At 39.0% G+C, this 14,903-nt stretch overlaps 1 protein-coding gene across 14 annotated transcripts in view; it reads right to left on the reverse strand.

Moving 5' to 3' along the window:
* Positions 1 to 14,903, reverse strand: part of LOC105195785 (obscurin) — a 41,417-nt gene that overhangs the window by 5,117 nt on the left and 21,397 nt on the right. For 10 of the 14 annotated variants that reach the window (XM_026135878.2, XM_039448655.1, XM_039448654.1 and 7 more), the window contains 21 exons: positions 13,987 to 14,151; positions 13,652 to 13,789; positions 13,060 to 13,573; positions 12,442 to 12,708; positions 12,251 to 12,286; positions 11,229 to 11,474; positions 11,009 to 11,150; positions 10,513 to 10,910; positions 9,515 to 10,419; positions 8,798 to 9,377; positions 7,786 to 7,935; positions 7,118 to 7,222; positions 5,867 to 6,673; positions 4,313 to 4,715; positions 3,888 to 4,071; positions 3,501 to 3,801; positions 2,804 to 3,382; positions 2,300 to 2,724; positions 1,430 to 2,193; positions 1,060 to 1,358; positions 57 to 973 (listed from right to left, as the gene is read on the reverse strand). In XM_026135878.2, coding sequence (XP_025991663.1) covers positions 57 to 973; positions 1,060 to 1,358; positions 1,430 to 2,193; positions 2,300 to 2,724; positions 2,804 to 3,382; positions 3,501 to 3,801; positions 3,888 to 4,071; positions 4,313 to 4,715; positions 5,867 to 6,673; positions 7,118 to 7,222; positions 7,786 to 7,935; positions 8,798 to 9,377; positions 9,515 to 10,419; positions 10,513 to 10,910; positions 11,009 to 11,150; positions 11,229 to 11,474; positions 12,251 to 12,286; positions 12,442 to 12,708; positions 13,060 to 13,573; positions 13,652 to 13,789; positions 13,987 to 14,151 — 8,325 coding nt within the window. The remainder of the gene's footprint in view (positions 1 to 56; positions 974 to 1,059; positions 1,359 to 1,429; positions 2,194 to 2,299; positions 2,725 to 2,803; positions 3,383 to 3,500; positions 3,802 to 3,887; positions 4,072 to 4,312; positions 4,716 to 5,866; positions 6,674 to 7,117; positions 7,223 to 7,785; positions 7,936 to 8,797; positions 9,378 to 9,514; positions 10,420 to 10,512; positions 10,911 to 11,008; positions 11,151 to 11,228; positions 11,475 to 12,250; positions 12,287 to 12,441; positions 12,709 to 13,059; positions 13,574 to 13,651; positions 13,790 to 13,986; positions 14,152 to 14,903) is intronic. The other 4 variants (XM_011161389.3, XM_039448658.1, XM_011161390.3 and 1 more) reach the window with 4 other exon arrangements.

Raw genomic sequence — 14,903 nt, forward strand, 5'->3', positions numbered from 1 at the left:
AGTGAAATTAGGACGTTGTATGATATTGCAGAAACATAAAAAGAACAAAAACACACCCTGATTCTGGAAGATGAAGCTATAGGTTTCCAATCCTTGTACCACTTAAGTTCTGGATAAGGTACTCCAGTTACACGAGCGGTCAATTGGCCGGTTCTTCTCATCATCACGATAGTCTCCTCGGGTCTTTCGATAAACGTGGGATACTCAGCAATCTTTAAGATAACTTTCTGCCTGGCTTCGCCGTGTTCGTTTCTAGCGACAGCCTCGTAAACACCTTCGTCTCTCTCGAGCATCCTGTTGATGAATAAAGTTGCCTGGCCGTTTCTAGTATAGCTTTGGTCGTATCGACCGCCAGACTCAATCAGTTGATCGTTGAAGTAGTACGTCATTTTCGGCTTGGGATAGCCATAGACGAACCAGAAGAGATTACAATTGTGGTTCTTCACGCCATATTGAGTGTCGTGTTCTTGACGCAAGAATCTAGGCGCCTGAGCATAACCATCGTGCGGTCGCTCAATGTCAAAGTCTTTTGGGAAGTAGGGACTGGTTTCGGGACGGAAGTCAATACCAGGCGGTAGGTACGGGAAGAATTTGGGCGGTTCCGGCTCTAGTTTGGCTCGATATGTTTGCGCGAACGGTGACGGGTCGCTTATTCCATACTTGTTTTCCACACGGATGCGGAACTTATAATCGCGGAACGGCTCGAGATTGCGAATGTCGCAGACGCAACTACGAATACCACTGCGAGCAGTGAACCAGTCGCCGTCCGGAAGCTCGCACATCTCCACCAAATAGGTCACGGGCACTCGCGGTCCGATCGGGATGGACGGCTTCCATGAAAGGGTAAGATGTCGATCCATCATACGGCTGATAATCGGACGATCTGCCAAGGGTAGCGGAATACCGGATTTCTGATATTTACCATAATCCGTGTACTGATCCGCGAGAGGTTTCTTTGCGCGTGGCTCCAAAGCTGAAATTGGAAAATATAAAAGCAATTTAAATATTTCGAAAATCTCACAACATATATCCTCGAAGGTAAAACTTTCATTTACTTACATTCGTAAACCATCTCGGCGCAGCACGAATCCTCACCGTGAGGATTGGATATTTTCAATTCGTATTTTCCAGCATCCAATTCGTCTACGTTAAATATCGTGAGCCTTAACAAACTACCCTCCTGATCCATCTTGATGCGATCAGTGGGCCAAAGTCGATCACCATTGCGATACCATTCGAAATCGGGCTCTGGATTTCCCGTGACGCACGCTGTGAACTTGGCTGGCATACCTCTGTAGATCTCGCAATCGCCGATCCTCTTGAGGAACGTTGGCGGCTCGACTTTTTGCATTTTTTGGCTAAAATTACAGATATTAATGTATACAAAATAGTTTGGAAATTTTTTTTTTTTTTGTTTGTAAAATCTTACATTTTATCTACTACAGCCAGATTCGCCGCGCATTCCGCTTCACCGCCTTTGTTAACTGCCTTACATCTGTACCGCCCCGAATCATCATATGCACAGTCTTTCACATACAAACAGTAAGCGTCACCGTCGTGCTTTATCTTGTACTTGTCGCTGTCTTTTAGAATCGGTTTATCATTAAAGTACCAGGTGATCTCTGGTTGTGGGATACCAGTGACGCGAACTGGAAACTTGGCATCGTACGTAGGTAGCTGCTGTAGATCCGTAAACTTCTGCGTGAAGGTCGGCGATTGATAGACCTTGCGGACGATAGCGTTTGCGCTGGTAGTGTCTTCGCCCAGTGGATTGCTCAGTTGGCAGCCATAGACGCCCGCGTCTTTAGGCTTGCACGAATCGATTTGCAGACCGACCTTCTTCCCATCGCAACTCATTGTAACATGTTCCGACGGTTCGATCGGCTCACCATCTTTCGTCCAACTCACGTTGGGAATTGGATTGCCAACGAATGACACATCTAAAGTCAATGGTTGGCCTTCTTCGACAGATACGCTGCGCATGGGGCTAATGAATGTTGGCTTTTCTTCTGGTGTGTCTGGTCTCACCTTGTCAGCAACGTCTAGCTTGGCTTTGCACGATGCAGTGCCTTCTGTATTGCCAGCCACTACTTGGTACTCACCGATATCTTCTGGCGTTGCCTTGTCAAGAATCAAAGCTTGACTACCATCTGGTTGACTAACGATCTTCACATGCTTATTGTCTGGAACAATCTAAAAGTATATTTGATTGTAGATATTATTTTATTGAGAAGTAACTAATTTAAATATTGAGAAAATATTATAATAAAATTCTATTAAAAATACAATATTATCATACTTCTTCATCATTTCGCAGCCATTTGAGTTCAGGTGTTGGTTTTCCCATAATTTTCACTTCCATCTTCACCGGGAAACCCTCGACGACAGTTTGTGGTTGAAGACTTGTGACAAATTCTGGTCTTTTCTCTCTTTCTTCCACTTCTACCTTAGCTGTACCCGTGATCTCACCAAGCGCGTTGGATACAATCACTGAATAGTTCCCTGCGTCCTCCGGGCGCACGTAATCCATCTTCAATCCAATAAGACCATTTGGTTCGTTCATGAAATACATTTCCTTCGTATGTCTCAACGGTATTCCATCTTTGAACCACTGCACTTGAGGATTCGGAAACGCTAAAATTTGAGCTTCTAGTTTCAACGGTTGCCCAACCACAGCCTTTGTATCTTTCAATGGCTTCGTGAACGACGGTCTCCTTCGTTCGGCTGTAAGGAGCGCAGATTGTCTTATATTAAAATAGTAATCATTTCGGGAATTTGTAAAGAAAATATAAAATTTACTTACGCGTGACAGCGACGGCGCAGAGCGAAGAATTTTCGCCGCTGGGGTTCGTAACTACAAGCTTATAGGCGCCACAATCGGTAGGTTTCACCTTATCGATTGTGAGCTTTGTAGTACCGTCTGGCAAAGTACTGATTTTCACATGATCATCCGGCGTGATCTTCTCGCCATCCTTGAACCAGGCGATGCTGGGTATTGGGCTGCCATCCACTTTAGCCTTCAATTCCAAAGGCTCGCCCTCATCAACATCCTCCGATCTTGGTAACGCTTTACCGAAAGAAGGCGCGGTTAACGTCATGGATAGATCGCAGCTGGTTTCCGCGCTTCCAGCAACATTGCTCGCTTTACAAGTTATTATGCCGACATCTTTCGCAGAGAAGGTTTTGATGGAGAGACTACTGTCCACTATGTTGTCCATGTGAGTCATCACCTGATATCTTTCGTCTTCCTTGATGACCTCACCGTTCTTTAACCATTCTACGCTCGATCTCGGAATACCAGTCGTGCGAATCTTCAATTCGACGTCCTCGCGATCGCTGCATTGCATCTTTGACAATTCTTTCAGGAAAGTTGGAGCTTCAGCTGTGGAGAATGCAAATGTGCTTTTTAGTTTAAACTCCTTTAATCCATTCAACTGGAAATATTTAAAAAGTGTTTCTTCGCTTTCCACGTTGTTATGTTCTATCAAGAATTTACTTACTGTGAGGCGTGAGAGTAGCTTGAGCACTTGCTTCACCCAAATAATTCTTTGCTACAACGGTGTAGTTGCCTTCATCTTCTAAACTGAGCTTTTTAATGATGAGTTTGTATTTGCAATTTCTCTTATCTTCTTCCATGTCATACCGTTCGTCCTTTTGCAATTCTGTGCCGTCCTTCATCCATTTAATTTCAGGTTTCGGATTTCCTTTAATAATAGCTTGCCATTCAACTCGCTCGTCAACCGATTCGGAATGGTCTCTAAAGCTGTCAATTTCCGGTTTCAATAGAAGACTTAAGAATGCCTGAATAAGCAAAAATAAATATAAATTATTAAATAATTTTTTAAATAATTTTTCGGTTTTTTTTTTTGTTATTCTATACTGCTTACGCTACTCTCGGCTTCACCCCACTTATTCAACAATTTTAAAGTATATTCTCCAGTATCTTCTTTGGTGCACTTTGGTATTTTTAATGTAACTTTACTTTCTGTTAATTTATCCGCTGCCGGTCCATTACTAATAGTCCCCTTAATTCTAGAATCATCAGACGGAATTTCGTGGCCTTTGTAATACCTGAAAAAAAAAAAATTTGCATATAAAATAATGTTTTAATTTAAATAATGTATATCTAATCATGCATAAATATATTTTTTAACTTAGAATAGATTGAAGCAATGAAAAAAGGCATTCTCATTATTTTCTGCTGTATTTTTATATTTCCACGTATTTTAAATATCTTCTTATTTGAACAAAATGCTACTTTTACTAAAAATCTTTTAGAATCTACAACATGTACTATTAATATTGTGTATACCATCTAATATCCGGGACCGGATCAGCTGTGAAGACAGCTTTTAATTCGCCGTCAGTCCCGAGGGCGACGTCGACGTCGTTGAGAGGTTCGGTAAATCTCGGTTTTCGGAGTTCGTCGACGGTTCCGACAGTTAAATAGCCTTCTACGATTTCCTCTCCCAATTTATTTGTCAGGACGCACATGTAGAGACCCTCGTCCTCGAGGGTAGCCTTACTGAGTTCCATCTCGTATGATTCTCCTGAAGTTGTGATCCTCACTCGTTCGCCGGATCGAAGAACCTTACCGTCTTTGAGCCACTTTACATCTGGTCTCGGTAAACCAGTGGCCGTTACGTCGAACTTTGTGGTCTGTGTTTCGAAGATTGTTCTATCGGTGAGATCTGTGCTCACAACGTGAGGCGGAGCTGCGAGGAATGAGATGAAAATAATAAGCTATTATATATCAAAAAGTTGATTTTATTGAAAGCCTTGTTTAAACAAACCTTTTCTTTTATCAGTATTGATGTTAGATACCAGGGTATAATCAACCAAAGAACATTTTGTTATTCAATAAGTTCTTTTTTGAGAGAACGCTATTACATGATACATTTTAATTTATTAAGATAATTATACGTGCTATAATTTAAATTATTTAACGGATTGTATCAATTAATTTCGATTTTCAAATGTTTAATAAATTTTATATGATTGAAGTAAATTATTCTTTCAAATTGATAGCGAGAATTTTATTAAAAATATTGGTATCAATAATAAATAATTATATTTTTTAAATTTATAGATACACGTACATGTAAACAAAGATAATAATGTCACATTTTCTTTTTAAAAACGTTACATTATATATAGATATAAGTCTATAAATGCAATTTATTGCTATATCTATGTGTGTGTTCCTTCATCATTTGTACTGTATTATATCTATAAAATTAAATATTGTACGCGTTCTGAGTATACTTACCTAGAAGCTCTTGGTTAAATAGGTGCTCAGAAAACTGCAGTGAAGATTATAAAATTGACTATCTTATTTTAGAAAAAGCCGCAAACTTACCTTAATACTTCTTTCAAGTAGACTTTCAAGTTACTCTTCTTTCAAGAAGAGTAATGCTACCAAAATTGAAATTTGAAAGATACAGATAGTCAATATTGCGCATGGAAACATAAATAATACATTTATTAATGTGAATAATAACATTCATCTTATTTAAAATAAAATACATCAATGTATTAATATATTATCAAGATATAATATCAAGAAAAAGAGAGAGAGAGAGAGAGAGAAAGAGCAGATAGGATTTTTAAGAATTACTTATCAAGCAAATTTCCATCAATAAAGTCTTAATAAATATTTTATATTTCCACACGCAAACATGCAAATGTTATACGAATGAAATACGAAATACGAGTCAGATGTAAGAGAAATGAAAATATGAGAGAATTAACGAGATGGAGTCGTCTGTTTATAGTACAAGTGTTTATAGTATAATAATATGTTTCAACGTATTGTGCGGAGAAATTAGAATTAGCTAAAGCTACTAATGGAATCTCGCGGTCATACCTGATTCTCTGCCCGATTCTTTATCGAGGATTTCGTCTAATACACTACGTTGTCGTTTAACACGAGCTAAAAGATCCCTCATCTCGTCATCGATTTCCTCGTTGTCGTTATCATCGAGCTGTGCCTTCTGAGAACTCTGTCTCGATAATGTTTCGCTTGACAATGTCGAAGTATCCGTCTTCTCGAGCTTCGCAGTTTCTTTCGATAATTCGATAGCTGAGCTTGGTCGATCAAGAGTTTTCTCCGCGATCTTTTTCACGGGACTTGTGTCGTTAATTGTAGAGCTTTGACTGGGCAAGTTTATTGTCTTTACATCCAAACTTTCTCGTTGCAAAGTTTGATTCGATAATGTCGCCGTTAATGGTTCTTCCAAAGATTTCTCCTCGGCAATGGTCTCTGTTATCCTGGAGATTCTATGGAACTTAATATCTTCCAAAGTTTTCTCCTTTTCTGGCGTCTCATTGAAGGAGAGCTCATCGAGAATGCCGTTGGTCGTTTTCTGATCCTCTGGTAGTTGTTCGGTCAACTGTACGTCTTCTGAGCTGACGTCTCGCGATAGTGCCTTCAAAGTCGATTCATCATCGGAAACGGAAACAATCGTGACGCCTCGATTGACACCCAAATTTGATTTCTTCTCCTCAGTTTCTGAAAATTCCTCGATTAGCACGCCCTTCTGAGGCTTCTCTTCTTGCACGGTGTAAGCGTAAGAAGCAACTTCCTCAACGTGGGGTCCCGATTCAACACCAAATTCCCGACACTCGATCTTGGTTGCTGTCATCTTGCTGATTGTATGACTTTCGCCAGGACCTGCGAATGGCCTGATCTAATACCTTCGACTATCAGCATTTGTCCCGCGTACAATTATGCCATTTATATCTTTATTGAAATGATCTATTCGTATTGTTACTAGAGAGTTGCGATCATCATAGAGCTGTTTCCATAAATTGCACTCTTATTGCTCAAATCACGCGATGTATTGTATGTTAAAATGTAACGGATAAAAAATATAACGTTCGACTACGTTAAAAGTAGACGGTGATGAAAATTTTGAAGCAAAACGATCTTTAAGTCTGAGCACGTTCAGTTTTCAGAGACGCATTACGGTTTCGTGTTTCCCGTTTGTTTATGTGATTGTTAGTTAAATATCCAAACAATATAAACGTTTAAACGACTATAAGATCCTGAAGAAAAATGTCTTTTAAACTTTTATGTCGATTGAATATTCGAGTGTATGATAATGCGTCAGATTACCTGTAAGTATAGCTTCGTGTGATGTCGTAGAGGCCACAGAAATCGTGATTGTTTCATTGTCCCCTTGAATTACTTGGATGTTTTGTTTCTCCAGTTTGACGCGACCTAAATTTATCAAATATTGTTTCTACGGCCAAATAAACAGATATTATCTCGATATTGCTAAGTTACATAGCGTGCGTGCGTATTTTTGCGTGATAAATTATAAAATGTAATGCGAACCACACGAATTGATTTAATTTTCTAAAAAATGCCATTGAGCTTTTAAACAAACGTTTAAAAAACGATTGACAAAATGACATCTGTTTTTAATTATCAACTTTGAGATATCTAGTCAGTGAAAATATGTGTAAAAAAAAAATTAAACGAGATTTTAGAAATTCAAACAATGTATCAGATATTGCAAAAAACGCAATCCGACTCTAGCATGCAGTGCTCCGTAATATTAATATTATTTAGAAGATGTTTCGGTTCTAGAATAAAAATATTTCTCCCAGCGGTGTAATAAAATCCTTATCGAAGCGTGCGACGTCGCAGATATTCTTGTAACAGTCAAAGCGTCGTTGCGTCCTTGCGTCCTTGCGTTTCAAATGCATCAAAATCAAAACTCTGCGTTTCTCACTCTTACGCATTTTAATTTAGCTAGTCAAGTTAGCGCGCATGATTACCTTCTGATCCCGACTCTTCAGCGCGCAGAGTCTCTTCCTGCGACAATTGTTTCTCCACCATTTTCTTCGTCTGCGTTTCTTCCACTTTCACCTCCTCGGCTTTCATTTTTGGAAGCTCTACCTTTTCGACCCTCTCATCTTCCGTCTCAGCTACGGAAGTACATTCTTTCGAGTCTTTGTTGTAACGTGTTTCAAGACGCGATATGTCAACGTGTTATGACACTTGGAATTCAAAAGAATTAGAAAAAACATTGAAAAAGTTTCGGAGCAACACAAAATTAATTGTATGATAATCTACGATTAAACTAATAATACGGAAAGAAAAAACAGAGAACACATTTTGCGTCAACGTCAATAATCCATATGATACGTCGAAAAAGGTGTTCCTCCCTTTCGTTTAAGGAAATCAGGAGAATTCTTTCGACACACAGATCTTTTATACAACTACTACAGGAACTATGAGAAAAAAATTCTATCGATTAAACCTCGTCATTGAAGGCCGTCTAAGAAATTTTCAAGATGTCACATTGGGAAATTAAAATGAAGAGGGAACTGTACGGCTTTATTTATACATTTAGTACTTACTGAACGTTGTCGAAACATGACGACTTTTACCGCTGCGATTTTTCAAAAATTAGAAATGTACGTTGTTTATTGCTGACCGCCGTTCCAGCAAATATTACGATATCAGCCTTCGTTATATGATTTTCTTAATTTTGCCGAAATTATACCCGCGTTTAACTCTAGAACTCGATTGTAATATCAAATGACCTTTCATTTCATAAGAAATATTATTATTCTACAAATTATGATACAATTTTCAAAAAAACGCAAATTGACCATTTTTGAATTGAACAATTATTTTGATATCACTTTAATATCATTTCGTTATTGTTATCTCAAATTTGACAATTTTTAATACGAAAATCTTATAGCCAGATTTCTTAGGCTTGCGTTCAACAAATTCGAGTTCCAAAGTTAAGAAAGAAGTTGAAAAGGCGCTAAAACTTACTCATTACGATGACTTTGCTTTTGCTGGAAACATAACCCAGCTCGTTTTCTGCCCGCACCTCGTACAAACCGCCGTCACTACCCTTCAGCAACGTCACTGTTAAATCGTAGCTCTCGTTGCGTTGACTGTCCCTGGTGATTTTGATCCTGGCGTCTGCTGATACCTCGTCGCCGTCCTTGTACCACTTGACTTCCGGATCCGGCGTGCCAGACACTTCAAACGTTAACTTTAGCGTTTCACCCTCTTTCAATCTCTGATCCGCCAATTTCTTCAAAATCTTCGGTCGAGTGTTCACTGTCAAGTCGGAACTGCTCGAGTTCTCGCCATATTCGTTCTGCACTTTGCAAGTGTAATGGCCTTTGAGCTCGGTCTTCACCTCCTTGATAACAAGCTTGTAATTGTCGCCTTCTTCCACGCGAGTGTATTCTGTGCGCTTCTCTGTAATTTCAACGTCGCCCAGAAACCAATGCACACTCGGTTTCGGGAAGCCCTCGACCTCGACCACGAATTCGACATTCAATTCGCCCTCGTTTGCACTGATGTCGCACAGTTTTGTCTTGAATCTCGGTATACCGCGAACCTGCGATAATATCGAAGGAATATTAAGAAAACAATAATAAAAGAGAGAAAATTTTTTAATAAATTCCAAATAAATTTTAATTGCGTAAAATATTAAAGATTATTTGAAAATGTATTTTTAAATTACAGATTGCATACCCTGACTCTCGTTTCGTCCGAAATCGTTCCATGTTTGTTCACCACCTCAGCCTTGTAAAGCGCCGCATCTTCTACCGTTGCACCGCTAACTGTAAGTATATGATTATTTCCGTTTTTCGTCATCTTCACACGATCGCTCGCGGCCAAAAGTTGTTCGTCTTTGTACCAGTTGATTGTCGGTTCTTCATTAGATTCTACTTCGATCAAGAGATTCAATGTATCACCTTCGTTGATTACTCGTGGTTCGCCTAGTCGTTTTTTGATCTTCGGCGGACATTTGATACCGACTTTCCAAATATCAGTCGTTTGATTGACGTCATTTTTCGCGACAATTGAATATGAACCAGCATCAGTCACTTTGGTATTCTTGATCACAAGCTTATATGTGTCGCTATTTTCCTTGATGATCTTGATACGATCGCTCTCTTCAATCAGCTGACTATCTTTGTACCAGTTCACTTCTGGCGCCGGGGTAGCCTCCACTTGCACGGTCATCGTGCCTGTCTCCTCGATGAGAATCATCATATCAGATTGCTTCTTCGTGATCTTTGGCGCAGACTTGACGATTAGCTCGATCTGCGTACTGTCTTCTCCGAGTTCATTCTTTGCCTTGATAGTGTAAACGCCGGCGTCTTTAGCGGTAACCTGTTTAATTACCAACGACAAAGATTCTTCATCTTCCCAGAGGTACTTGATTCTCCCACCAGCTATGATCTCCTGACCATCCTTGGTCCATTTGATGTCTGGCTTGGGATAACCCTTCACTTGCAGATCTAACATTGCGGAACCACCAGCGCTCACCTCAGTTTGCTTCGATTCCGTTTGAAGTTTCGGCTTTTCCGGATCCTTCAACAATTGATTCACGGCGCCTTGCACTGTCAACTCCGCGCTGCAGCTAATGTTACCTATGAGAAATTTCATAAATTAACGAATTAATATTATAATATCTGAAAGCGCGACAGTATTAATATAATAAATTAATAGAATGCAATCTTTACCTGTGCTGGTCTGCGCTACGCACGTGTAAAGACCGGCGTCTTCGGGTTTCACATGCTGGAACACCAGTGCCAAAGTATCCTCATTATCCTTGAAGAGAACCTTAAATCTCTCCTCAGGATCGAACGTCTGTCCGTCGCGAGTCCAAATGAAACGCGGCTCGGTTCCAAGCTCGAGAAGTCCTTCGGGAAGCCCCTGGAAAAGTGGCTTCTCATCTGTCACCGTCACCATCGCCTCGCACGTAGCTTCGCCGTAACGATTCATAGCTGTGCACGAATATTTTCCAGCGTCTTGCTTCTGAACGTCAGCGATTACTAATTCGTAAAATCCCTTCTCGGCGTTGTCTCGAATAATTTTCACGCGTTCGTGCTTCGCGTCAATCAAGATGCTGTCTTTGAAGCTAAGAAAAAATGCATTAATGCATTATTTTCTTAGACAATAGATATTTGTAAGAAATGATAGAAAATGTTATTATATTAGAGGAAATTGAAAACTTACAACTTTATTTCCGGATTAGGCTCTCCTTTGACTTTAATCATAAAACGTAGATAGGTATTTTCGAGAAGTTCGGTATCCTTCAAGCGCACCAAAAATATTGGAGCATTTGCTTCTGCTCTCGCTTTCTTCTCTTCTGGACTCACTACGATATTTTACAGCAATAGAAAAATAGTATTATTTGTTGTTTAAAATTATGTATAATATCAACGTTATAACTTACATTTTTGAACAATCAGTTGAGCAGTGCACGTCGCTTCGCCATTTACATTCAGAGCACGTGCAATGTATATGCCAGCATCTGATTCATGAACATTCTGGATCTCGAGCTTGCATATGTTGTCGCTTAATGTGGTAGTGACGCGATCAGCCAACTTGTCTTCCATCGGTTTGTTATCCTTTAACCATTGCAACCTGGTGGTCGGGTCGCTGGTTAACATCGTGCACTCGAAAGTGGCAACTTCTCCGGCTATAAAAGACAACTCAAATTAGCGTAAAGTAACGATGCATCGTAATTCCAAAGGAAATGAGAATGGTGAGAAGCGAGTCCGTCAATTCCAATACAATTGTCCTGTATCTAAAATATTCAAAACAAACAGCATCGTACTTTAACGTCATTACTTTCAGCAACGAAATAGGGATAAATGTAAAAATAATTTCAGAATGAATTTAACGTAGTAGTTATTAAATGTGCTTGGTATGATCTGACATATACATGTGCATGTACATTGAGTGTGATTGACACATAACATTGCTTTTGACATCGTGATTCATGAAGATATGAATGTGCATCAGAGAACAAACTTTAACATGTAAAATCTTGAAAGATATTATGGTTATATTTGATCTGACAAAAAATTTGTATGTTATAAGATACTTTGTTAAGAATATGATATACAATATATTTGTATTGATTTATATATATTTCTACAAGTGCCTTAATCACTTTACTATCTATGAGAGACCACTGAAGAAGCAATATAGTGTGATATGTCAGTGCAAATATCTGTAAGAGTGAAGATGATATTGGTGTCAGAGTAACGTGTCAGTGTAGTGAAATGTTTAGTGTAGATATTGTGTGTAGCGAACATCTACACGGTTTAGCGGTGAAGCATGTTTAACCAGCAATGTAATATCTAAAAGCAGTTTGCTCTATTCACTATAAGAAGAACACGAAAAGATACATCAAAGAAACGTAGAGAATAGTGAACGCTGATAAACTAAGCAAAGTACGTGTCACTTTACCTATGGCGTGTATCAATGCCTTTTTTGGTCGCTTCGCTAAAACAGTAAAAATGTATCTTATGTCTTGTGTAATAGAAGGGAGAAATGTACGTATTATTCCTAGCAGTGTAATGCTATTTTTGTATGGCCTGGATTATCAATTAACAATAATATAATCGTAATTGTTCAAAGCTTTGACGTCGCATACTTACGTTCTACACTGGATCCTTCTATCGTCTTGATAAACACGGGTTTGCTAACATCGGTGTCAATGGCGATTTTGGTAGTTCTGTTTTCGACGTTTGAATCCATGGCCATACCACCGGCGATCGCAGTCTCGTAAGAAGTTGTGGTTTCCGTGGACATCCGACCCATCCCTTGCGACGCAGAAGACATTCTCGTCTCAATGGCGGACGCCGCCGCCGATTCCATGTACGAGGACACGCCATTACGACTGCTCGATATCGATGAATACGACTCTACAGAGGTATTATAGTTGGAAACTACCTTACTACTTGACACATAGCATGTCCACGATTCGAATTAGGAAGCTTGAAATCGCTTTTGTTTCTGGATACCATACTCGAGTTAAAAGATAGTTACCGGCATTCCATCGAAAGAGATAAACCGAAGAGAAAATCTTTCATGAATCATTCTCATCATTCTTCAATTTGACAATTAAACGTGATATAACAAGCGTTGCAACTACGACATACATTCGGCGCAACATCGATTTACATCGCCAGCTTTAATGAACTCCCGCATGCGACATCGAATTACGATAATTTTACCGATACGAGCATCCTACGATTTCACCAACGAGCTCTTACCTTCTACGACTTTCGAAGAAGCGCTGTATCGACTCGCTGAATATCTTCGGGACATGTCTGCTTGCGCTTCTTCAATCTTAGTCTTCTTTACTTCCGATGTGTCGATCGTACCTGCGGAATCCTTCCTCTTCTCCGCAACTTTCGTAGAGTCTTTAATCGTATCTGGTTTTGATAAACCTGAATTCGCCTTTGCTTCTTCTTTTGTAGAGTTACTTTGAACTTTAGGCAATTCTAGATTCGCTTGTGGTGGTTCGATTTTCACCGGTGCCGACTTTTCGTCACTCTTGAGCTCTTCCTTGCCTTCTGGTACTTCTTCGGTTACTTGAAGATCGTCCGCTGCATGCTCGGCGAGAGCAACCAAATCACTGGCGTACTGACGGATTTCCTTGAGCCAACAAGCTTTCACAGGATCTTTGTGAGCTACTAAAGTGATGGGGTAATTGGATGCAGCTGGATTATGTAGTTCAAAGGATCGTATATTGTCGAGATGATCCTTCACTTCTACTTCTGGTAACTAAAGCGAGATAATCGAATTTATTATTTTATACGCTTCAATCGTAAATACTACAACGTCATCTCATATCTCACTTACTCGAATAATGTCTTTTAAAATGAAAACTGATCTATCCTCCGATATCCGTCTAACTTTACAAATGAGAATTCGTGCTTTGAACAGAAACAAGTATCTTTCTTTGCTTTTTCCTTCCTTGTCTATAACCGTGTACCATTCCTGAAAACATGTAATGTAATTGTTATTTAAAAATCCAAAGTTTTAATATTTTATAATTGCTGATTGTCAAGCTTTATTTGAATGAAAAATGACTAGATATCAAATTTTCGTAGGAACAAATTTAATATTTCTCGTTTATTTCCAATTCTCCCATATCTTCTAATTTACTTATTATCTTTTAACGTGCATATACTTACATGAGTGAGTAATCTACCAAGTTTGTGAATGTTTCCTTTGTACCCTTCGATATTACTTATGAATTTATTATCGGTCGCCCTATGGGGAATTCCTAGCATCAACTCTAGCGCCTTTTGTAAGTCGTCGCAGTTTTCGCCTAATCGGGTCGAATACTTCACCAGCTCCTACAAAACAATATGCATAAACAATGTACTCGTTGATTTTTTCTGCGCTACAAATTGATAGTTTTGTGATGGAATAAATTGAAATGAGATTTGCCTTGGTCCGCCTACGATCGCACGAAACTTGCGCTACGTCGCGACTGTCATCCTTGAACCGAATTAACTTGTATCGTATACTTCGATACAATTATTATCGTCGCAATTTTCCACGCTTGCACCTGTTTTGTGTTTGCACGGAGTTTTTCCATAGAGCTAAATCATGACTCGATGGGTAATCTACTATGTAGACGGACGCGCGCTTTTAGCTTGCTAAATCCGTTCGACGCCCACACATTCGTACAAACGCAGAATGTTCTATAGCGTTGTTTTTATATAGGAAGTCTAGATTTATCAAAAAATATAATTTTCGACAAATTTGATAATGTTTTTTGAACACGTATTTTCAGTAGTATCTAGTGTTAAGAGAATAATTTTTTTTTATCAAAGTTTGAAACAATTAATAAAAATTTTAATTGTAAAAATAGAAAGGATTTCTTAGAAAATCGTACGGTTATTTTCACTTGTTCTAAATTTAGCGTGTTGATGTCTACGAAATAATAATTAAGTACAGATTTATTTCGAACTTCTGGCCAATGTTTACTACGCTTATTTTAAAATACGCATAATCGTTAGAGTGGCGGCGGTCTGCAGTAATGCTATCAACAAACAATATATAGGCCAAAAACTATTAACTGCAGATTCATGTTCATACTTTA

This window comes from Solenopsis invicta, chromosome 4, assembly GCF_016802725.1.
Source record: "Solenopsis invicta isolate M01_SB chromosome 4, UNIL_Sinv_3.0, whole genome shotgun sequence".
NCBI lineage: Eukaryota > Metazoa > Arthropoda > Insecta > Hymenoptera > Formicidae > Solenopsis > Solenopsis invicta.